At 38.4% G+C, this 25989-nt stretch overlaps 1 protein-coding gene across 1 annotated transcript in view; it reads left to right on the top strand.

Annotated features, from left to right (window-relative positions):
- PACRG (parkin coregulated) overlaps positions 1-25989 on the top strand; it is a 459179-nt gene that overhangs the window by 261443 nt on the left and 171747 nt on the right. Inside the window, exon 4 of the mRNA XM_001500379.6 lies at positions 4298-4447. Within this exon, the coding sequence (XP_001500429.4) occupies positions 4298-4447 (150 nt within the window). The remainder of the gene's footprint in view (positions 1-4297; positions 4448-25989) is intronic.

The raw sequence follows: 25989 nt of genomic DNA, 5'->3' as shown, positions 1-25989 counted from the left end.
GTCAGTAGATTTCTATGTTAGACCCTTTTCAAAACCTTAAATCTTGAGTTCAAAGTCCTCACTTATGTCTTGACAATAGCTTTCAGGCCCATCAATACAAGAATAAACACATTTCTTCTCTTTCAAGCTACAGAATTATATTCTCTTTATATCTGTTAACATACTTTTTCAAAGGGAAAGAACTTGGTTCCAAAAAAAAAAAAAGACTTCTTTTTTATTTAATTCCATTGGGACAGTCAGAACAAAAAGACTTCAACTTAATGGCTTATCTTAATTCCCCAAGAATGAGGAAGAAAAATAGAGGAAGTGAAGTGGAAATGGGCAATATAAAAAAATCCCTCTTGGATGAAGTTAAGGAGTTTTTATAGTGCATGCCCTGGCTTAATTTCACAGCAACTGCCGAGGTTTTAGAGCCATTCCTGGTCATTTAGGAGGACTCAGAGTTCCATCTTAGATATCGTTAAGAGTAATGGTTCAGGCATTTTACTTTCAGTCATTGTCAACCCAATAACTTTTATCACAATCATGTTAATTCAATTGGGGTTGCAATGAAATGAAATAATTATTCCTTAATAGCTATTATTACTATCCATGGTGAGATTATTAATTTACCCCAAAGTGATCAATTAGTTATAAGCATAAACCTAATCAACAAAAGTTTATGTATTATTGCTCATACATGTATATATAAGAGTTATATATATAGATAGATAGATAGATAGATACACACACACACACACACACACACACACATACGTAAAACTTACTCCTTAATCAATGTATTCTATACGGCAAAACTCTTCTCTAACATTGGTAACAGAGGAGCATATATACTTGAGCCTGTTTGAGTGCAAGCTTTAGCATGTACACCCTAAAAGATGAACACTGTGATAAGCCAGCATTTAGTGGACACTATGACTACCAAAATCTTTTCTGCAGTCACCAAATGGGCTCTGCCATGCTCATATATCTATCTCTTCTAATACCTTCAATAGTTTTTCCTACTTGTGACTTTATAGTATCAACAGAAAGTCTTTCTTGAAAAAGAAAACAAAACTTGAAATGAGAATTATGTGCACACAATAATACATTTATTTTAATGTGTAAAAAAATACAAACAACACACCCATGTGGTTCTGTTTCAATGTCTAATCCTTCCTCACTAAGGAGTTTATCAAACTTTAGCTGGATGTGGCTATGAGTCCTTTTTAAAAAATGGAGTAGGAAGAAGGGATGAGTAGAGAGAAAAGGCAGAAACCCAGGATCTTAAACATCTGATTCTGTTTGGTTGATATGGCAAGATGGGACCTATGGATCTTTTAGCTTGGGAAAAAGTACTACAACCTCACCCTCCTTTTATACATATCTACATACATCCACATACTTCTTCCCATCACTTCTAAATGACACTAAGGAAAATGTATACACAATGATAAACCATTTAGAAGACTGTTTCTATGCTATCTGGGGCTTTGGTCCCACATCTATAAGTATGTCTTTATCCTCATGAGCTGGAGTAGACCTTGCAGTAAAGGAGGACTCCTTTATCCAAAAGGGGACAGTCCCTAGCATGCTATTCCCTCTCCTGGAATGTTCTTCACCCAGGTAGCATTCTATTCATCCCTTAGATCTGTCCCTGTGTCTGGGAGCCTTTCCTACTCTCTAGACTGGGTTCAAACAGCCCTTTTGATTTGCTTTCAGAATACGCTATCCTTCTTATGAATACTCATCACACTTGTATTATTTTTTCAATATATTCTTCCATACTATACTATAAGTTCCAAAGGGATAAGCCTTGTTCACTTCAGATATATCTATCACGTATCTGCCTTGTTCACTTCTGTATCTCCAATTCCTAAAACAGTGACTGCCACCTAATCCATTCTTAATAAATATTTTCACAAATAAGGATTAAGTAAACTAATAGATGTAAAGTGCTCAGTTTAATTCCTGGCATATAGAGGTGCTCAGTATATATTAACTGTTAGCGTTAACCATCACACAGATCTGTGCAGTCTGAAACCTAAACATGTTGAGCTTTGTTGACAGACTTTTTGAAAGTATATCCACAGTCCATAATCCTCAGAACAACATTTCTGCCAGCTCCCAGTTGTCTTCTGTTAAACTGAGCTTGGTCAGCAGGCAGGGTTTAGCAATCCTTGGCTTCCTGAAAAGACAAAACAACTCTTAGATTGGATAAGTCCAGAAAAAGGGCCACCATGAGACAATCAACATGCCCTTCTCCCTCTCACGTTCCCATGGTTCTCCGAAGCTCTGCTGTTAAATATCTCATTACTAAAGCTTTTAGGCTAAATTATAGCATTCTATTTTTAGTTGTTTTTTCAGAATATATGGTATGGCTTGCCGTGTATCTAAGTGCTGTAGTAATGAGCCATCATGCAATCGAATTCCATAGTTGTATTTAGATTGGTTCTCTGAGTTAAAGCTGAGCCATCTCTATCCATTGCATTTGTGTTTACTTTCAACCAAACAAGAATGTATTCTGAACCGGAGCAGAAGTGGTGGCACTGCCCTTAGGTGTTTTTATGCCCCAACCCCCATTTTGTTGCTGAAGGGAGTGAAGCTGACCACATTTTATTTTTAAAAACTTCCTAGTGATTCCAGAGGAAATAGCCGTGAAACCACTAAATGATACCTTATATGCTTAAATTTTTAATTGAGAATTCAGTTTGGTTCAAACTTATCCTAACTGTCATCCTTGTGCCTGGCTAGTCTATTCTTTATCTCATAGGAAATGGAGTGATAGGGGACTCTTCAACTCTTTGTAGGTAATGAGATCATCAGATATGCTCTAGGAAGGTTAATCCAGCAGCAGTGTGAAAAGACAGATTGGAGAAGTGGAGAAAGACAGAAAGAAGGGAGGCCAGCTAGGAGGGCATGACAGTGCTCCAGTGGAGGAGTTCAAGGGCCAGACCAGAGGAGAGGTGGTGAGGATGGAGACCCAGGACCAGAGGAATGGTAGTGGGGATGGAGAGACCAGAGGAGTGGAGATGAGGAGGAGGAGGAGGACAGAAATTCAAGAGCTACTACAGAGGCAGAACAACATGAGTTTGCAACATGAGGAATGTGAGAGATGAGAAATAGCTTTTGACCCTGGGTGGCTGGGAACCTGATTGTATCATTACTAAATATGGGAAACATGGTTAAAAGAGAAAGTTTATGGGGGAAACATCTTTGAGACAAACTAAATTTAAGATGCTGGCAAGATCTGGGCTGTTGGAAATCTGAGCTGGAGTTCAAGAACAACATCAGGACTGCCTTATAGGTATTTGACCATGGTTTCATCTCTTTTGACAGCCTAGTTCCTTTGATCCATCTGTAAAAGACACACACATTAAGGTCAAAGTCAATCTTTTCTTTAGAAAATAGAACATCTTACAAATAAGAGTGTTTGACTTTGTCTTGGAGTAGTCTAGGTCCTCACAGTCTGCACCTTTGACCTTCTATCATAGATGGTTCCCATGATATCAATCCCATGGTTGAGGAAACTGTGACCAAGAGAGTGTGGGGGAGTTGGCAGAGTTCATATAGCCAAAGATCAGTGTCCTGATCCCCAGCCCTCTGCATTCCCCACTGGTGCAAATGGCAGCTTCCAGACCCTGGAAGTAGGGGAACACCTAGTAACTTGCTGTCTCCTGTCCTGTCTCTGCAGTACAGCTTGTCACTGTGCATTGGGAATTGTTCTTTCATTTTGTATTCCTGTAGTCTATTAGTTATTTACTGTTGATCCCTTCTAAAGTTCTGAGCATTTTAAAATCTTACTTTTCTTCCTTACTTTCTCGAGAGTCTATGTATAGTCACTTTATGTTCATTTCTACCAAGAATATTCTCCATGTTTGTAACCAGCCTATAGTTTCTATTCACACACACCATACTCAGTCCCCTTTTCCCAAATTTAAGAATAGCATGGATTATTAACTGAAAGGGATTGTGCATAAAAATTTATCTGTTGTCAACCTTCATGGGGTCCTTTAACTTCAGTGACACTAACTAATATTTCATCTTTCATGCTACCTATCCATCACCAGCCTCTTCTCTGAAGAGGGTTGGTGAGGAACTGGTACAAGTTGGGAGAACAAATAACAGACAAACAAGACCCTGTCTATAACATTAAGGGCTGCACTGCATCATTCAAAGCTGTCATAATAAAGGCTCATCCCGTTGGTGATCCCCAATAGAGTGCAATTTAATTAAATGGTCTACGAGATGACTCCAATTTAACATTGTAGGAATTAATGCTTTTTATTTTTCACTCGTTTCTTTTCCTACCATATAGATGCTCTGAACCTCCGAAACCGACAGGTCATCTGCGTCACTCTCAAAGTCCTCCAGCATCTAGTTGTGTCAGCTGAGATGGTGGGTGAAGCTTTGGTGCCCTATTACCGTCAAATCCTCCCCATCCTGAACATCTTTAAGAATATGAATGGTGAGTTATCCCAGGAGTCAAAATGTCTTTTAAGCCCTGAAAAAGGGAGTGGTTTGAAGTAGAGTTAATTAGCAACACATTTAAGGATTTATGATTGCATATAAACCAAGATGCATTTGGAAATCTAAATAGCGTAACTCCCACCCTTCTTCTGCTACTCCCTAGGGAAATGGTAAAATTAACAATTTCATTTATTACTCCTCACACGTACAGCTTACTTACTCAGTTCGGAAGCACTGGAGCGGTTCTATAATCTTCCAATAATTAAATTGTAAAGTTTTTTAATAGTCTTTTGAATCTATTAGTAGGTGTTCAGTTTGTCGTTTCTCTTGATAGTAATTCTACCTTTTGGTACTTCCTGTTAAAACTGTAGTCAGTTATGATTAATTGGCTTAAGATAAATTTCTTAAAGCAATATTATTAAAATCTGATGCGGGTGGTTTGGAGAGTTTTAATGCATGTTCTCCCATTAAAAAAAAATAGATCTTTTGTAGTTACTTAGTTGATGATGAGTACTGATTAGAAATCTATGCTTCCTGATCCATTTATTTAAAAAAATATATTATCTCTAAGCCTTTGGAAGCACTCATGAGCTCAGAGGAATCAGCCTCGCCCTAACAAAGGTAGTAGCAAGTTTCGGTGATCTCTTGGCAGGCAGTGGATATGCATCTGTTCATTGAGAGTATGATTTTCCTTTCATGGCTCTTGAAATGCTGTGAATCTAATTTTCTTTATGTTCCTAACTTTGAAGTTCCATACTTCTCATATGCACAGTGAAGTCAACGTTTGAAGTTAATTCCTGACAGCCATGTAAATAAATTAGTAATTTTGTGGAAGCCTGCATGAAAATTTTGCAACGTGACGTCCTTATTGTATATACAAAAAAAAAAAAAAAAACATCAAACAAGACACTGTGTGTGGCAGCTCCGAGCTCATGAAGTCTTTTGTTTGGAATCAGGATTTTTCATATTATTCCTAAATTGCTGTTAGTCTGCTTAATCAGGCAGACTATGCAGGAAATCATGGATTTCTCAGACGGTCTTTGTCTTTCAATAGTAGGACTTACTTATATGTTTAATATTAAACATACTCAGTAAAAAGGACTTCAGCTGGGGTTATGGGAGATTAAGAATGCTCATAACTGAATGAGTTGATATCCACTTTGAAATATCTAAAAGCTATAGAGCTAATGTGGACATTAAGACAAGATGGTTACTCTTTCAGGAAAGTAAAAATCAGATGTTAGTAATTGAGTCTCTTATGGTCTAAAATGAAAGTTTTAGTAACAGCATTTCTACTTTCTGGAAAATACTTGTTTAAATATTCTTTATTCATAATTTATATTTTTACTATTGGCATTGACTACATGTGTGCACATTCTTCAATTATGGGTCATAAAATAAACTCTAAGTTCATCAATTATATTTAGATTCCAGTTAACTTGAGGGAGATAGAGGTACAGATGATAGAGATAGATATAAAGATAAAGATAGAGACAGATGAGAAAGATTCTAGTTAACTTAAGGGAGATAGAGATACAGATGATAGAGATAGATATAAAGATAAAGATAAATATAGAGACAGAGATGAGAAAGCTAGAAGAATTAAAGAAATGGAAGAATTAGGAAACAGCCATCCCCAGAAGTCTTAGTCATAGTTAACATTTTGGTAGTGTATGATTGGCAACTGTGTCCTCAATAATCCTCATAGGAACTTAGAATCTATGTACTGTGACTTTCCCTACTTCTTCCTTGCACCAGTTGCCTCTGTAACTTTCCTCCTATATAAACATCTGTTTCTGTACTTGACTGTCGTGGAAGAGGAGGGCTAACACATTGCTCCTCCCATATTTGAGTAGGAGTCGGTGGTGCTACAATGCTGTGTTAAGCTTTTGTTGTCCCACAGTAGAATCTGGAACTTAAATCTAAGCATCATGTTGTATCTTTGTATAAAAGAAGGAAAACAGTGATAGTCAAAAGACAATTAGGATCTCTCTCATCCTCAAGGAAACCTGTGAAGAATGAGTACAGCTGCCACAAAGACAGATAAATCTCATTGGGAGCTCTACTAAACTACCAAACTACTAGTTGGGAGACTACTAAATGAAAATAATTGGTTTATACGTCTTCCTTATTATACTTTTAATTTAATTCTTTAACTCACAAATGTTCATAAGCTTAATAAAAGAAGTGATTGGCTTTCGGAATATATCCCTATTTAGATTTTATCAGCGTGAGGAATTTAGACTTTATACCATAGCCTTAATTGGTCCCAAACATAGCTAATTATTTTGGAATGTTTATAAATGCATGCACCAGGAATTCTACATTCAACTATTTTTCTGCTCAATATCCTTCTGACATTTGAGGGAAAAAAAATATTAACTTCAGCTTCATTTTCTACTTATCTTAGAAACTTGTCATATAATGCCAGAATGTAGTTTGCTGTATTTCCAGAGGGTCATATTACAAAATTGGAGCATTCTAGCTATAAAACTTAAAACTATTCTTCAAAGTGGCTATGTTACCAGAGATCCATTTCTATTGGAAGAAGCTTATCACATAATTTCCAATTACAATAGTATTTTCAGTATGAAAATAATTTAGCTTTAATAGCATTTTAATAAATCCTGCTTTATCATTATAGATATTTTATTCACATTCACAGAACCATGTATACTTATTTTATTTAAGCAGATGTTTTTAGTAACTGATATATTTATTTACAATTAAAATTATATTAGAAATTGACAGCATGTAGCATTAGAAAAAATTTATCCTTAATTTCAATGTATTTATGAGAAATTTCACGTTTCCACGTTTTCCTACTTTCACGTAAATCAATATCATGTTAAATACAGATTCAAACATATTTCTTTCAAGTCCCACCACAAAATCTCCTTGAGACTGAGATCAGATGTAAATGACAGGAAGAAAGGAAGAAAGAATGAATGAATGAGAGAATATTCCTTCAAATATAATTCCTTTCTGTCAGTGGTTCCTCAAAATACAAGCTTTAGCTTAATTCTACTGCCTGCTGCTTTTTGCAGTTTCTGTCCTACTTCAATGTCAACTGGACTTTCTCTGAAATGAGTGGTGGGGCTGAGTCACCAGGGGCTGGACAGTCTTCCCAGGGGACCAGTGGGAAATGAGGTAGATCGGGGGAGGCACAGATGATGCTGGCAACACCAATTTATGTGCCGTCTACACCTCTCTAAGTATTGAAACTTATAGCCAGCCCCACAAGATCAGTCCTGTTTTAGGAGAAAGAGTGGCTTTGTATTTCTATTTGTGAATAATATTTTTTCATGTGGTTTAATTAGGCTACCGTCAACAGATAAATCTAAGATATGAATTGTAATGTGGAATAAAGAGTAATATTTTGAAGCCAGAAGAGATGTAATCTTAGGCAAATCATGTAACTTCTCTGAATTCAAATTTCTTCAACTATACAAAATATTTATAACAATGCCTGTTTTGTACAGTTGGCATGACAATTCAAGATAATGTATCCATACCACCTTCATGTAGAGCCTGGGCTTGACTGGGTGTTAAAGGAGACGTTATTATCATACAGCATTATATACATAAACAATATTACATACCATATTATTATATGATATTATATACAAATATAGCAATACTACATAAGCTATTATATAGCAACACCAATAAGCGACTGTGTCCCTCCGATGGGTAACTCATCTCCTCGGCCCTTCTGTGAGCCTGGGAATGAGGCACAACCTCCTGAATTTCCAGCTGCAGTAATTCTTTCTCTTCAAAGGATATACCTTGCTTCTGAGGCCCAAGTGCCAGGTGGGAGGCCAGATAAGTTAAGGACTCTGGGATTCGTTCAAGGATAACTGGTTTTCAAATCCATCCCATCCTGGTTTAATCTTTACGCTCAAATAGGAGACTGTTGTTTTGGGGAACATCACATTTGAAAAAAAAGAAGCCTGAGTGTGACAAACAAGGAGTGCCTGGACCAGGGTTCTCTTTGGAAGATCCAAACTAGTATCTAAGCTTTTGAGCTGGTTTTCCTTAATTCTAAACAACAAATTTTGGATATCTAAAACAGGCTGTCTTTCCAGTCACTGCTTTGGGATGAAAGAGAAAGAAGAATTTCTATAATAGCAATTTATTCTTTGCTGTGTTCTTTCACAAATGTTATTAAAGGTTACAGAAAATTAAGACAATACGAATGTTCAATTTATAGCTTTCAGAGATGAAACTACAAAATTAATGATGCAGTGTATTGCATTTGAGAAGCATGAGCCAATAAATGGTATTAAAATATTTACAGCTAAAATATGGGGCTCTGCCAACACATTAGAGCTGGCCCATAACCTTAAAAATAATAAAGATTGGAGGCAATTCTTATTTTGATTCCTTTGTTTCTAAATACACCAAAAGTCCTGAAATAGCCTCTACCTGAAGCGGTTCGGAGACTCCAGGTATCAGTGACTCTAATAGTCCCATTATTTTATGTCATGGAAGACACAAACTGTAAATATAATAATAAAATAACACGCTCCCGTGTATGTAGAAATCAAATATGGACCCACATGTATAGACTTATCTAGAATACTGCTAGGATGGATACCACTACAGACTGATAAAAGTCTATGAAAAAGGGATTTAAAAATTTTAATTCAAATTCAGACACGTTAAAACATATAAGTAATGAGAATGCATTGAATCTGCAAAGTTTTATAATGTTCATACCAAGTCTGACCCTGAGATTTAAGTAGTTTCTAAAGAATACAAACAATTGTTTTAGCTGACAATCTTTTAAAACAACTTCTTGTGCGAACATAAGTGTTTTCAGTCAACCTGATTCAAACCCTCTAGATAGTTCTGTGAGTACTGTGGGACCTGTTCTCATGGTCCTTTAAAATGCTGATGAACTTTTAGGAGCTGATGGTTTACCGAAAAAAAATCTTGGTTTTTTTGGTCTCATAATTGACTTGTGTAGAGGATATTTCACAGAGCTTTAAATTTAATTTTGGAATTGAAGTTTATTCCCCATGGAATTCTGTAGAATTCTGAGTATGATTTATATTTTAGAAATTTCCTTCAAAGTTCTTTTGAAATCATTAAGTTTATTAGATTCGGAAGCATTTGAATGTCCTGTTGACTGAGGAAAGCTTTAGAATCGTCACTCCCCAATCCCTGAAAGTTAGATCGGGAATGATCACGCATATATCTAATCTCGTCCGAGTTTTCCTCCACTCAGCTTTAACCAGTTGGTCTAAAGAAAGTCCTAGGATCGTGGCAAAGCTGGCAGATATGTGCAGGGGCTCTTGGGTTTGCATCTCTCTCCTATTCGCTATATATTAGACTGTTATTTCCACAAGAGCAAAATGCTTGTGTTGGGCTTCATTTTTCCTATGTAGAGTATGGCGCACCTAGAAGAATTAGGTACTTAATATGTATTTGCACAGAATTTGTTCACTAACCCGGTCTGCATGACCAACACTTGTGTCTTCATTCCTGTCCCAAGTAGCTTCACTATTTCGTGAGCCAGCCCATTCTACTTCCAACAAGAAAGGCCCTTCTTACGTTGAATTGAAATATATGCTTAATATCCTATCGGATTTCTCTCTCTAATCTAAACTATACAGAACAATGTCTAATCCCTTTTCCAAACAGCAGGCCCTCAGAAAACTATATAAATATTCCTTTCCCCTCAATCTTCACTTCTCCAAGTTCAATGTCCCTTCTTCTTCCAAGCGTTCTTTATAAGCAAAGCTTCCAAAGCCTTGAAAATCTCGGGGCGGGGGGGGCATGGGAAGGACCTGTATATCTGCAAATACTGATGGCTCTGCAGTGATCTAAGAGAGCAGCCCGAGGGACAGACAGTCCTGGGAAAAGTCAAGGCTTCTATATCCTCATTCGATGCACCTCACACTTGGCCAACCTATAGGATGACCTTCTCACCATTAGGAGATCTACAAATCCTTGCTAAATAAATTTCCTCTTCACTCAGACTGCTTCATTCAAGTTTATTTTCAACCAATTCACTCATAAAACCCATGTTGGGAGCAGGCACTCCTATAAATTGCCTCTGTCTCTGTTCTTCTTTCTAAACCTCCCTGGTTGCATAGGCCAAGAGGAAAAATTATTCTCAGAGTTGTCTATCTGTATCTAGAAACATGTGACGTGGCAGGGTGATGACCAAGGAAGTCAGAATCAAGTTCTAAAGCCGTGTGTTCGTTTTCCTGGGCTTCCATAGCAAAATACCATAAACTGGATGGCTTAAACAAGAGAAATTTAGTGTCTCACAGTTCTGGAGGCCAGAAGTCCAAGATCAAGGTGTCAGCAGGGCTGTCTCCCCAAAGTCTCTAGGGAACGCTCCATTCCCTGCCTCTCTCCTAGCATCTGGTGGTGCCAGCAATCTTTGGCTTGTAGATGCATCTCTCCAACCACTGCCTCCACTCCACGTGACATACTCCCTGTGTGTCTGTCTCTGTGCCTCTTGTTTTCTTCTTCTTAGGACACCAGTTCTTCTAAGGATTGGCTCAAGGGCCCACCCTATTCCAGTATGATTTCATCTTAACTTTACTAGTTGCATCTGCAGCAACCCTATTTCCAAATAAGAGCACATTCGGAGGTTCCAGAAAGTTCGTGAATTTTGAGGAACACTCTTCAACTCAGGACAGGCTGTATAACTCTTTCCCAGGTGTGTGGAGATAAAATCTGCCTTGGATAAGTAAAGCTAGAGGTTTTCTGTGCCTGCCGCTCCCTCAGATTGCCACAACTACTGAAAATGGACTTGCCCTGCAAAGACTAATGGGAACTCCCCCTTTCAACTACAGCAAAACATTCTCCTCCTTTTCCTTTCAGCAGAAGGGGTTTGCTTGGTTGAGAAAGGAAAAGGGTCCGGGTAAGTTTTGAGTAGAGAAGACGGCAAGGAATTGATTTTTTTTTCCTTTAGTAACTGCCAACTAACCAGAGAGAGGTTAGCACATGCTTTCACAGGTCTGGGTGCTGCCATGCGTATCCCACAGGCACCCAAGGGTACACTGCCACCAGCCTTCTAGAGGACCCCAGGGACCCACTCAAGGTGGTGGACTGCATGGCCTGTGCCTGTCCCTGCCTAAACAGTTGGGAAAGAGGTCAGGCCACTCTGTCCCTGAATGAGGTTTGGACCAATAAATAGAGGTTCACCTGGTAGACAAGGATAGGTGGAATGATATGTAGAAAAGCAAGAAATGGGTAGTGTTTAAGAGCAAAGGCTCTGGCATCAGGTTTCCTGGGTTTGAATACTGGCTCAGGGTTTACCAGCTGAGTGACCTTGGACTGGTTACATAACTGCTCTGTGCCTCAGTCTCCTTACTTTGAAAAGCAAGTTGTTGGGGATATTAAAGCTCATTGACCTGCAGAGAACTACAAGGAAATGATTTTGCTGGAGTGTCAAGGCAAGAGGATGAGGGGAATGGATGGATGACAGAATGTGAGGGAAATTGCTTCGCAAATTAGCAGATGTTAGGTAAATGTTAGAAAAGTTTGTTACCTGCCTCATGGGGATGTGGAGAAAACTGTATATATATGATTTTATGTGATCGTTCCAAAAAAATTGTGATATCTGCTAGAATTAATATGATAATTTAGTAAGTTGATTAGATGTAAAATAAATGTTCAAGAATCAGTATCGTTTCTTTTCTATGCCAGCAGTCAGAAATACAATGCAAATGTATTTCCAGATGCTAATAATTCCTACTTGCAGAAATATTCCAGCAGAGATAAACTTTTACTGTTTGCGCCCCTGCCCTTAGGTTGTGTTAGCTCCTTCTGTGGATCCCTCACTTCATTTCAGAAGAGGGTTGAAGTCTGTCTAATCAAAAGGCCTATTTGAGAGGTTTACCAGGAATTGCCTGCTCTAATGGGCTATGGAAATCTCAACCTCTTTCCCAAGATAGACATCGCTGTCAGGTTTTAAATGGCTTTTATATTTGAGTTTCTCTCTATGGATCTTTCCAAATCTTAGGGTCCAATTCCATCCTGGGCATCCCAGATTCACTTGCATTTGTTATGTCATTCCAGTTTAACCACTGCTCCCACCGTGTAACTTACCTAAAGGGAGCAGACTGTCAGAAAAACACCAAATTGCAGGCAAATTCACAGGCCACATACATCTCAATAGTCCCCGGGGCAATGGCAAGTTTGGTATATCTTGAATGACTGTCATGGGTAAGCCCCATTAATCATTTCTAAACTGAAGTAAATGGCTGCTGTTCTATGGAATGCAGGCTTGAAATGGGACTGGAACTGGCCATCTGTACCCCACTGCCTGATTTTTGGAAGAGCCATGTGACCTAGACCCTTGGTTTTGACCTTGAGTTACCATCTTAAACCCAGTCCAGGGTCTCCCAGAAGACAGTATCTATTTTTTTCTCCAGAGGCAAACTTGAACATCACTTCCTCTCAGGAACCTGCCTCGATCCCTCTCTGACTAGCAGAATGCATTGCCTCTCCTCTAGGTCTTCCCAGCATCGCTTATGCTGTGTAGAGATTCTATTTCCTGTGTCCATCTCCTCAACCAGCCTGGAAGGGCCCAGACGCAGGGAGAGAGTAGGGACAACTGGCTATTTCTTCAACCTGTCTACAAAGCCATGTTTGAAATGTGTGCTTTGTCACCCCTCTCTCCCCCTCTGAGGTACTCCAAAAGGGATCCACTGACAAAACGATGGGATTCCAGCTGGGTCCTAGTCCTTGGCCAGTAGCATCCCTACTGCCAGCTGGGAGGAAACTGGCACGTTTCTGAATAGGAGAAATTCAGCTAAGAATTCCACTTCAGCTAAGGCCTTTAGGATATGCCTACAGAAATCTGTATAATATGCTTTAATGTATTTAAAAGCTCAAGATAGGCCCCAAATGAGCAAGCATGCACATATCGCCCAAGAGAAAACTGTTCTTTTCTATTTATGCAACAGAAAGTTTTACTTAATCTGAGCAAGAAAGCACAGTGATTTTTAAAGCTTTAACTTAAGGCAGCTCCTATATTCAGCCGGATCATAATGTGTACTTTTTAAATCACTAAAATATCACCTATTCTGGATTTGCTGATAATTAAGGTCTCATTCTCATTTTCCTTTATATGCAGATCTTTCATGAGCACCAACAAATGACTTTATAGGTCTCTATGTGGACGTTGCAGAGAAAATAAGAATGTCACCAGTGTAATTGTTATGTTGAATGGTCACTATTCATGACTTAATTAAAAGGCAAGTTTAAAAGGGAGTTGAAGACAAAAAAATAAATAAATAAGCTTTATTCAGTGGGCAGCCTTTCCCTGATGCTGCATGAAACTTAGCAGGGACCTTAATTGTCTCGCTCACTCCTAAGATCCACAGGCACTTTGGGTCACACACACTATCCAGTGCTTAGAATCACTTCTTTAAATTGATCAAAACTCTGAACTTGACTGACCCTCCACTGTTGTACCCTCCCCCAGCTCGGATCTGCTCTGGGCTGGAAGCTTGCAGTGGGAAAAGGGGGTGTGGTGGGCTTCACATCTATTCCTCTGCCTTGCATGTTGTCACTACCCCCCCACCCCCCAGCCGAATCTTCACCACCCAGGTTCTGTACCACAGGGTTGTCAGGGTAGCGGAGGCGGATGGTGAGGAGAGAGGACGTTCTTACTGACTGACTGTCCTGAGCTGACATCACAGTCCCTGGGCCTGGCAGGTGTGTAAAGCTGATTGTCTCCTATGGAACCTGGCTGGGGGCTCTTCAGTGACCCCCATCATCACAGGTGCTCTCCATTCTGGATGTTCAGTTGCGACTCTTCCTCAGCCCCTGGATTTCCTGCATTCACCTCAGCTTCTTCTGCTTAGGATCCCCCTGCCCTTATAGGAAGTCCTGTTACACAGGACCAAAATGACACAGGACCAAAATGACCCCATTAAGTGCTCCCTCCCACATAAAAATATATACTCACCTGTCCTGGACACTGACAACTCTGAGAGTGCAACCTGTCTCCACCCTCCAGTCCTGCTGTCATGGGCTCCATTCAATTCTCAACCATGAGGAAGACCCAGAACTTCCTGTTACTCCACTATTGGGAATACCTTCAGAGCTTTCCAGATGGTTCCACCAGCCCGATGGGATTGCACCCTTAAAAAAGATCTCCTCAGTGTCTTCTCACCGCACCTGGCTCCCTTTAAAAGCCTTGATCTGTCCAGTTGTGGAACTGGTCCTCTGAAACTCCCTCAATCATGCTGCTGATGGAGTGCTGGCTCCACGCTCACCCTGGCCCTGCAACTCACAGGAGTTGGGAGAGCCCCATTTCCGCTCCCTGCCACACTGATTTTGGTTTCCTTGAGCCAAACACAAAACTGTAGGAGGGATTTTCCACTTGATATGAAATCAGCTTTCCACTTTTATTGTCTTCCTCAAAAGTCTATATTTTTGACATTGGCAGAATGGAATGTATACAGCCCAGCAATAAGCTTAATCATCAATGAAGGAGGAATTGAAAAAATACAATGGGCATATTTCCTTAGAAAAACTGCAAATACTATTGATATTTCTTTGCTTGCCTGCTTTCTGTATTATATTCTCATGTACATCTTGAATTAATGTTCCAAGTAATAAAGAAAAAAGTAATGGTGGGAATGTTATTATGACTAAGTTCTGTTTGGATCCTTCCAAGATCAACGTACTTTTTTCCCCTTAAATACAATACTTTAATATGAGCTTTTTGTGAGCCTATTTATGTCCATTTTGAGATGGCAATGAACAAAAAATGACTCTCCATTCAGTGACTTTTAGATTTTGCATACCTATTACAACTCTGCCTCTGCTTTCCCCAAATGAACCCTACATTCTATCTTAAAATTTGTTTCTTGAGCTTTGAAGTTATCATTATCACAAACTAAAAGACTAATTAATGATACAGTATTAAAATTTTGAAAACAAGAATGTAATTGGGTCGTAATAACAGGATTGTAAAGGCAGTTGTAGGACTGAGGTCCCTGTTTCCTGGATGGATGTCCGCAGCGGGTAGCTCTCAACTTGTAGAGGCTGCCCACCTTCCCTGGCTTATGGACCCCTTCATCTTCAAAGCCAGCAATGGCGGCTCAAGTCCTTCTCATGCTTCCAATCTCTCTGACCTCGCCCTGCCACATCTCATCTGCCTTCCTCTTCTGCTTTTAAGGGCTCATGTGATTACACTGGGCCCACCCTAATAATCTTGGATAATCTCCCTACTTCAAGGTGAGCTGATAAGTAACCTCAATTCCATCTGCAAAGTCCCTCCACAGCAGTGCCTAGACTAGTGTTTGCTTGAATAACAAGAGGACTGGAATCTTGGGGGATGTCTTTAGAATTGTGTCTTTCAATGAAGTCATCTGAAAGTTGATGCCATGGAGTGGCCATGGCTAAGACTTTGAAGTATATGTTCAAGAGGATACAAAATCAATTTTAAACACTTTGTAAAGGTAGCACAGCTCTACATTCCCCTAATAAACTCAGAGAGGACTGAGGATGTGTAAAACCTTGAATGGGTGTGACAAGACACAGAGGGTAAAAGTTTTCATTGTCATTTCAGAGTTGAACCACATTATCGAATGATTCAGTGGTTTATATGTAAGTGGAGAATAAAATCAAGAAGTTCAACACGTCTTTCAAAAGATTAGCCAGTGATAAAAGAAAGGCATCCTCAGCAGAATTCGATTAGTCTATTAGCCAGTGGTGTTCTCTGTTCTACCGTATGGCTCTTTGTCACAGACAGTATATTTCATTTCCTGTGTAATTTCATCAACATTACCTAAAATTCCCACAGGCTAGCAAAAGAAAGGACAAGGCAGTATTATTTTTGGAATTGTTAAAGTTGCTTTACACATAAAGAAGCTAAGAATTGGATCAAATGACTTGCCCAAGGTCGTATAACAGAAATGAGCCACAGCCAAGACCTCAAAAATAAATAGATCCTATGTCCAAACCTGAGAGCCAGATACACTGGAAATGTAAATTGCTTTGCCAGGCGTAGTGGTTCTGAGGCAGTTCTGATCAACGTATTTCTTTTTTTTAATGTACTGAAGTAAATGGAAGTTTCATTGATCCACTTTAACAATTATTATATGCTGTCAGATCAAAGCAGCTGCTGCTGATCTTCTCCACAAATTCATGTGCATTATAAAGCAAAAAGCTTTTCATATCATCAATTTCTATTGTGGCGTAGTGATCAATATAGTAGCTTGAGAAAAACCCCGAACACAGAAAACTAGCAGCAAGTTCATCTGATTAAAAGCATCAAACACAGAGTATAACTAACCCTCTGAAGTAGCTCCACTCTTTTTGCCAGAAGGTATTCAAATATATATTTTTAAGCTAGAAGCATTCCTTCTCATAATTATCGAGAAAAGCAGTGTACATACTATAATCACCTTGTGGACCAGGTCTTCCTAAAAGAAAGTTATCCCCTAGCGTACCTTTTGAAAAATATGTTTGAAAGCTTCTTACTGCATTTCATCCAATCCAAGATGTAATCAAGTGTTGATACTTTGTATTTTGTGCAGCCCTGGAAAAGAAAAAAGTGTTGCCAATTAAACTATGAAGTGCCACCAACATCCTGATTCAGAAATGTAGAAATGTAAAAAGTGTAACAATGAAATGTATTGAGTCTAATCCAAGTTGCAAAGTGAGGCGCCAACTATCTTGAAAATGGACAAAAAGTTATCATGAATGGAGTGACCACTATGCACCATCCATTCTCTTTGGGATTTTTCTCTATGTTACCTAACCCAATTCTCACAACTGCCATATAAAGCAAGTAGTAAGACTAGTTTACAGACAAGGGAATTCAACTCAAAATTTAGGGCTTTGTCCAAGGTCACTCAGGAGCAATCAAGATTCAAATCTAAATTAGTTCGATTTGAAATGTGTTTGTTTTGTTTTCTAAGAGAGTTAGAATCTCTTCTTTTCCTGCTGTGATTTCTTGGCCATTATGTCTACCCATTTCTTGGGCATAGACCAAGATGATAAAGGGAGAAGAGGCCAGGCCAAAGGCAGTATTTCAGAATACTTGGTACATTATAAAACTAACCTCTGTCAAACATTTATAGCTAAATTGGATAACTAGGATCTGTATGACCATGGGCATTCATGTGCATTTTTAAAAACAAAGAAATTATTTGGGATATATTAATGGGTGCAAAAATAGATATGTCTCAGTTTTGATATAATATTGTGTACAAAACACTGATAGTCAAATTAACATTGTGAAACCAGTTGTGGGCTTCAGTCTTTGCTAATTTTTTGTCTTTATTTCCAAAGAGCTGCTTTTCAGAATAATAAATTTGAAATTCCAGTCCTAAATAAATAGTGGAAGTTTTGTTCTTCTTTATGAAAGTAGAACAAAATAATGAGAGAGCATTATAATAAAATTAGGAGAGTAGAATAAGAGATATTATAAGAACAGTTTGACTGTATTTGTTATAATAAAGTAAAACAAGTCAACGTCTGTATGACAGGTTAATTACACTGTAGTTGCTAAACTGTGTGTGCAACTGACACCTAATAATTTTTTTAAACTCATAATTTAGTAAATTTTCCTTTTTGATGATTTCGGATTGCTTTTTATTGGCTAATGATGTATGGTGTTTATTTCAGAATTACTTGGGGAAAGTTAAAATAATAACTTTCATGTGATTATTGGAAAAATTTTAGTAAGATATGGAGCAGGTTTAAACCTTACTCTTTTACGCAATTTAATTTGCACAAATGTTTTTGTTTCCAAACACAATGCTTTAAGAAAAGACCACTTGTTTTGGGTGGAGTCATTCACGATCTTTTATCCTAACTAATCCCATAGTTCCCCCAACAGTTATTTCAAATAACAATAGATATATAGATTAAAAATTGCCCTTGCCATGTATTCTTCATTTATCTTACCAAATCAGTATTTGAGTTAAGCACAATTGTCGATTACAGAGAGAACAGTGTCCTCCTAGTTTTTTTGTCTTTGTTTTTTTGCTGGGAAAAATTCGCACTGAGCTAACATCTGTTGCCAATCTTCCTCTCCCTCTCTCTCTTCCCCCCCCCCCCCCAAATCCCCAGTACATAGTTGTATATTCTACTTGTAGGTCTTTCTAATTCTTCTATGTGAGCCATCACCACTGCATGGCTACTGACAGACAAGTGGTGTGGTTCTGTGACTGAGAAATGAACCCGGGCCACCAAAGCAGAGCATGCTGAAATTTAACCCCTAGGCCATCGGGCCTGGCTCAGTGTTCTCCTAATTTTGATTATAACTCACAGAACAACTGTTCTTATACTATCTATGAGGTCTAACATTTGGCATTGATCTACATTTATTGGTGCAATATGGAGAAGCACTTGTATGAACCTATTTCTGAAAAACAGCCTACTTTTTCTTAGAATTTCCGACCTTCTTTTACTAGAAAATCTATTGCACTATTAAATTTCTCTTGGTTTCCCATGTTTTAAAAAGAAAACATAATTCATTCCAAATAAAACCTTTCCAGGGTAGTGATCACTGCCCATAGAAATTATTTTACTATTGATATAGCTAAGTTTCTCTAAATAAATAATTTTCATGTCTAACACATTATACTAAGCAGGCCTGCTAAATTATAGTTTTGTAATGCAAGAATTTCTATTATAAAAACCTGTGAGATACAATCTTAACACATTTGAGGAATTAACATCCTTAGATTGTAATTGGAAGATAAGTTCTAATTACTGTTCAATTTCTTGGTAGAAAATCTTTGGCATGTATAATATAAAATTGACTCTGAAATTATGCAATTAGTATCATTAGCACTTAGCTATTCCTTTTGAAACTACAATGGTTTGATTTGTTTGGCTCAAAAAATGTTCAATCAGAAAAAAAGTGCTTAAAGTTAAATCTCTAAATGGTATGTTCAGTTCGAACTGTTTCAGTGTTGGCTCATTGGAAAAATGGTATATTCTATAGAAAAGATGCTGATTGAAATGTTTTATACCAGGAAGATAAACTTTTTTAGAATTCTGTTATTGAGGCCATGAATTAATATGCAATGTTGTGACATGATCCTGTGATCTTTAGTCAAATCAATTATGGAAATTTAGAAATCTCCTCTCTTAAAAATTGATGTGTTCTTAGAACTGATTACTTGTCTAAACTATTTCTTTCATTAAGAAAAATCTCAGGAAATTGTTCTGCCAATTATATTTCTAGGTTAGATATTCCTATTTTTTTAATTCTATTTATTTATTTATTTCTATTTTTTAAGTTTTAGTTTCTATTTATTTATTTATTTATTTATTTATTTATTTTTGGTGAGGAAGACTGGTCCTGAGCTAACATCTGTTGCCAATCTTCCTTTTTTCCTTGAGGAAGATTGTCACTGAGCTAACATCTGTGGCAATCTGCCTCTATTTTTTGTATGTGAGACACTGCCACAGCATGGCTTGATGAGGGGTGTGTATGTCCATGCCCGGGATCTGAACCTACAAACCCCAGGCCTCCAAAGCAGAGTGCATGAACTTAACCTCTATGCCACAGGGCTGGCCCCTATTTTTTTATCTTTTTAATGGGATTACTTACTTACTAATTTGTCCCAGGTTCTTTGCATTATTTAACTGTGTTAACAATGCTAACAGCTATTTAGTGCTTCCTATGTGCTAGATACTGGGTTCAACGCTTTTCATGAATCATCTCATTTAATCCTCACAAACCCAGAATGAAGAACATGTCCTTAATCTAATTTAACTGATGAGGAAATGAAAGCAGAGAGATTAAGTACTTTGCAGGCTGTTAGTCAGTTAGTAAAAGGATACCGATAGCATTATTCAAGTGGAAAGAGGAACAAAAAGTGATAATTTCTATAGTTTTCTCCATTTCATGAATACTCAGTGTTTCAACTGCACCTAATTAGGTATCTCATTACAGAGTATTAGACAAGTGATTCCAATATATTGATTTCATCTTCCAGTGGTTGAACCAGCCATGTTCTAATAACACTCCTAAACTTGCAGCTTGTTCCAAAGATTTTTTTCATTCTTGTTACTAAATGAAAAGAAGTAATGTTCAATACTAATTATTTACCATGATTCTTTATTTAATATCATGGGTGGCACTGACCTTGGACAAATCCTGACCCAAATTCAGTATTTATACAATAGGGTGAAATTTTTCTACCTGGTGATAGTTTATAAAAGAGTTTTAATAAATATATAATATACACAATAATTGAGATTTGTATTGCACACATTACATATTTATTAAAGCTCTTTTGTATGTGGTTAATGGAGCATGCACAGACTTTTGCTGAATTTATAAATCCATCCTAAAGTACCACTTGGACATGGTAATATGGATGGCTTTTAAAAGTGAGAAATTTTATCCTGAAGCATACAGTTCTTCATGTGCAGTAGTTTGTTCTTTGTGTAGAAAGACGATTTTGCTGACAGTTTAGTTCCTGCACAAAAGTCCTCATCGTCAGCAGGACTTAACTTGAGATGATGCTAGACAATTGCAAGAAACCCACTTTAGAAAGGAGAGTTTATAAGATTTGTCCGTTGAATGATGTGAATTAATTGTAGCTTGGAAAGAGAAAAAAACACCCCTAGTTTCATTTTACAAGTTTAGGGAAGATGAGTTGCTAATAAAGATCAAGAAAAAAAGTCATTCTGTCTAAATTATGGCATGGTGGCTCTTCAGCTTGAATATTCAGTTATCTTAAGAAAAAGGAAGAGAGAGAGAAGGGCAATGAATATGCTTAGAAGCACAGAAGAAATTTTAGTAGAAAGAAAGATTAAAAATCTAAAACCAGAAGGACTCTTCCATTTTTTGGAAATGTAAGAAAAATATGATGAAAATAGAAAAGCACTGAAAATGTACAGAAAAAATATCAAGTAGAGCCGTCAATTTTAACTGTAGATATAAGGCAGGGATGCAGTCAAAATAAAGGTGACAAAATGTAAATGAGTGAAAATGCCTGGTATGTAAGGAAGACGACAGAGCCTAGGCTCCTTGAAGATATCAGACTTCAAAGGGCTTTATTTCACCTGTGATTGGTCTCCCAACATAACACCCCTCAACAAGTGGTCATGCACCCTCTGCACCCTCTGCTTAGGTCCCCTGGATCACAGGGTACCACAGTACCATTGCGCTACTAATGACGTTTTCAACAGCTTAACTGATAAAATCCTTTTCTTATTTAACCAAAATCCTCCTTCCTGTAACTTCTCCACTTTGGACTTCTATTTCTATTGTGTATTGCTCACTCAAATGCTCTCCTTAAATCCAGGCCCCTCTTTATTTCAGGGGCTTCCATAGGTTTTGGGGTGTATATTCTTCTAGTGCACCCCTTTTTGGATTTGTGACTTTGAACAAAGTATAGCTTATCTTTGTCATATTCCAAATATACTAAGACTCCGTCTTACTTACTTCTTCATTTTGACTTTTCAAGACAGCAGTTATTTGCTGTGCTTTGTTTCTTTGTTTCTCCCATTCTCTATCAATTTCTCTAAAATCCTAATGCATTGTTTGAAATTTGTTTATTTCTTCTTATACAAGTTTGCACTTCAAATTATACTTTAAAATCCTGCTTTCCTCAAAGTGAAAAATTAATAATTGTTGATAGTCCTGTGTTACCTAAGTTTTAGATCTGGCATAAGTGATACTGTTTGAGGTCAAAGTTATCCACACAAATTTAATAAATGTAGAAGGTCCCTTTTCTCCTCAGAGTGAAACTTAGATCACTGTTTTGGCCCGAAAGCAAAATATCACTTGGCAGAACACTGAGTCAACACTTCAACAAACATGCTGACATCTTGATTGTTTTTCTACCTTTTTGCTTATTACTATTTCGTTGGACAGCCCAGCTAGCTGGATTCAGTGACGTGTTTCATGTGGCCAAAGAAAATCTATGACTGTATGTAAGATTTCTCTACCAGACAGCTTCTTAAAAAATATCAGATGGAGTAAGCTGTCAATACTTTCTTTCCCTCGCACTCCAAAACTCAATCACTTACCAGCCTTATTACTTTTTCATTTGCCAGTTTATTTCCACCCCAGCACTACCAGCTTACTGCCTCTGCTCCAGATCAGGGCATTACTATCACACCTTGTCTGTTACAGTGGATTCTCCCTTGTTCTCTGTGCAGTAAAAATCACATTCATCATTCCATCTCAAGTTGGGAAACATTCCTGCAATTCTAGGAACAGGTAGTCACTGGTCTAACAGAATACTGGACAAGAATGTGCCAGTAGGTGGGGGGTTTCCTTTCTTTCTTTTTAAATATTTATATCTTTATAATCTGACATTATTTTAGTACTATCTGTTACAGAAAAGAGAAAATTCAACTTTCTGAGCAAATCCTGTTCTTAATGCTTTGAAGTTTCAGCACATATGCTCTTGGGACAAATGACACTTTTGTAAAAGAAGAAATATGTCAACTGACTGAATGTTGAGAGAGAAACAAGCAGGGATTTCTAATTATAAGAGAAATTCTTTGCTTTGTTAACAATGTACGTGGTGACTTTATCTGTGGTTCTATGGAAACTTTTCCTGAAGAAGCATCAAGGAAGAGGAGCAAGAACCTGCTGCCTCTGTAGGGTGACTGAGAAGGGAGCTGGGGCCTGAGATTTCCCCCAAAGTCAAGTATATGATTAGGTAGTTGGAGAGACATCAAAGATAAATGTCAATTTTATGCAGATGGCAAGAAAGTCACAAGACCAAGCATGATAGCTGAGATTTCTAATGTGGACAGATTGCAAGCTGGATGGAGTTGTGAGAAGGTATGTTTATGGAAAAAATTCAGGAAAAAAACCCAGGTAGGCCAGTCTTCACAGTTGAGGCTGAGAAAGGGCAGCGGAAAACACAATGCCTATGGAAGGCCACTAGGCCTTTGTTTTACCTCTTTCTGCAGAACTGTGATGTCAAGCTGGGCGGAATTAGCTTTCCGGGACTTGTTTCTCCTAGGACACATGCCATGGAGAAAGCCATTCACTCATGGAAAAAGCTTATTCATTTATTCACTAATTTTCTCCTGAGTGCCTTATATAGAGCAAGCACCGTTTGAAGCATCAAACATGGAATATGAACTAAAACAAATAAAACCACAAATAGAAGTTCACTCGTATAAGTTTAAAGCAGTGATGCTGGTGATGATGATGATGATAATGATAGGAGGCACCAGCACTGAGCACTCCTCACTAAGTGAGGCACTACACTAAGTGCCTTTGATAGATTGTCTTGAGAAGTGTCAGGCTAGGCTGGAGACGATGGCCGGTCTTGCCTTGTTCCTGCCTAGCACTCCTGGTGGTCACATTTCTCTCTTCTGCATGGAGTTCCTTAGGAAGCCAAAACAACATGGGGGTGTGTATTGAGGGTGAGAGGGGCTACAGAACATTTAGTTCAGGTTCACATCCCATTTGCGCCTCTTCCTCTAGCAATCTATTGAAGCAGCCACTGGATTGACTGGATCAACACTGTGGCCACACTTTGATGATCAGCCCCTCAGCTGGCTGAGATAAAGAAAATGAAGGACACGCCACCTCTTGAAAGGACCAGTGTGTAGCTGAGCAGGAGAACTGGGTTCAGTCACTGCTCTGCCTCGGTGGGTTGTGTGTCCCTAGGTGAGTCGTTCTGTCTCTGTGTATTTCTTCAGTGAACAAGTGGGAAGGATAAATACTCATATGTCCTCAAACACGTCAAACCAGAATGGTTCCTCACTCTTCTTGTGGACATTCGCTGTGATACAGATTCTCCTTCCACTTCTCATGTCTGTTTTCCTTCTCTTCAACCTCAAGGGTGTTTGTCATTTTTTGTTGTTTTTAGTGCCGTCAAATGGATTCTGACTCCTAGCGACCCTGTATCCAGCAGAGTGGAACCCTGCTCGGTCTTTTTGCGCCGTCCTCTCCCCTTCCGGCGCTGTATCAGACAGCGCTCTGCTGCTGTTCATAGGATTTTCATGGTCAGTTTTTTTGGAAGTTGGTGGCCAGGTCCTTCTTCCTAGTCTGTCTAGTCTGGAAGTTCTGCTGAAACCCATCCACCATGGGTGACCCTGCTGGTATTTGAAATCCAAGTGGCATAGCTTTCAGTGTCACAGCAACACGCATCTGCCACAGTGTGACAACCAACAGATGGTTGTGTGGTCTCCTGACCAGAAAATGAACCCAAATCACAGCAGTGAAAGCACCAAATCTTTACTACTAAACCTTCAGGGCGGCGGTTGTCATCGATGGTCAAGTAATTTGTTACTACTGCTTCTCACCACCTGCTTTGTGTAGAACCGTTTATCCAAAACTAGAGAAAGGAAAGACCTGGTTCCCACTGCAAGTAACCCCTGATTTCCCATCCCTCTCCCACTGAAATCATTCCCAATTGCCCAGCTCCATCTCACACCTGAGCTGCTGAAATCAACAGTTTCTGGACTTTATGATCCACTTGTAAACATTGGCAAAATCAATGAGATTTCCATACTGGAGGGTGAGGAACACTGATGTCGATGCTATTGATAATGTGTTCTTTTCAGAAATGTGAAGTAAATACAGGGTGTTCCTGCCACATTTATGCATAATGAGGCGTTTATGCAAACAACATCCACACAGCTAGTTGAACGGCCTGAGGCAAAATAATATTCAACCTTCAAGCTTCATAACTGCGTAAACTTAGAACCGATAGGAAGCCTTCTGCTCTGGTTTTGAAGTGCCTAATTAAGTGCATTCAAGGAGGTTTTTTCAAACCCCTCCCTTTGAAGCGCATTCATGGTTGGTGTCAGAGATTTGATGATTGTCTTAATCTTTCATTGTTACAGAACATTCCTGCGATTTCTGTATCCTTTAGTGCAATACTTGTGTTCCTTTGAAATAATCTGTGAGATTTCATGCTAAGCCTTGCTCTTGCTCCTTCCTATTTTTATTCTAAGTGTATTAACCAATTCTCTCTGGAGAATGTGCTTGCAAGCTTAGGTGTATCTCACTTTATCTAATAAACGTGGCACGTAGTATGTAAATCGAATTTTAACAAATTGAATCATATATTTGAATGCCTGAGGGGCACTCATTTTAGGAAATGAATCATATTCTGAATTTTAAGTGAATTTTTATACCCTAATTTTTCCTTTCTGATAATCCAGGTTTTCACTTGGGTTTACTTTATTTAGGTAATACCTGTATCAAATTAGTAAATTCACTGAGGAATTTAAAAAGCAAGCAGTTGAAACCTACTTCTTAATGACCCATGTGTTTGCATCATTACTGACATAGCTAATTAACTACAACTGAATACACATAGTTAAAACTTAAACCAGTTATATTGTTTGATTGCATGGATAAGAGAGTGATGGGGAGGGTGATGGAAGTGGCTTACTCATAAAAGCAAGATTTACTGAATGCCTACTGTGTGCTGGGTTCCAGAGCTATGTGGGAAAAGAAGAGAAGACCTCAGTGTGCTGGGGTGGGTTCTATGATGAAGGTTGGTGGTGGGACAGAGTGGAGGGGGTGGCACACTTTATCAGCCAGGGGACAGGCCTGGACCTTGAAAAAAGACAGAGGATGCTTTATACTTCAATGGATACTAAAAT

This window comes from Equus caballus, chromosome 31, assembly GCF_041296265.1.
Source record: "Equus caballus isolate H_3958 breed thoroughbred chromosome 31, TB-T2T, whole genome shotgun sequence".
NCBI classification, from domain to species: domain Eukaryota; kingdom Metazoa; phylum Chordata; class Mammalia; order Perissodactyla; family Equidae; genus Equus; species Equus caballus.
The sequence above is the reverse complement of the archived record's forward strand: the minus strand, read 5'-3'. Positions and strand labels throughout refer to the sequence as shown.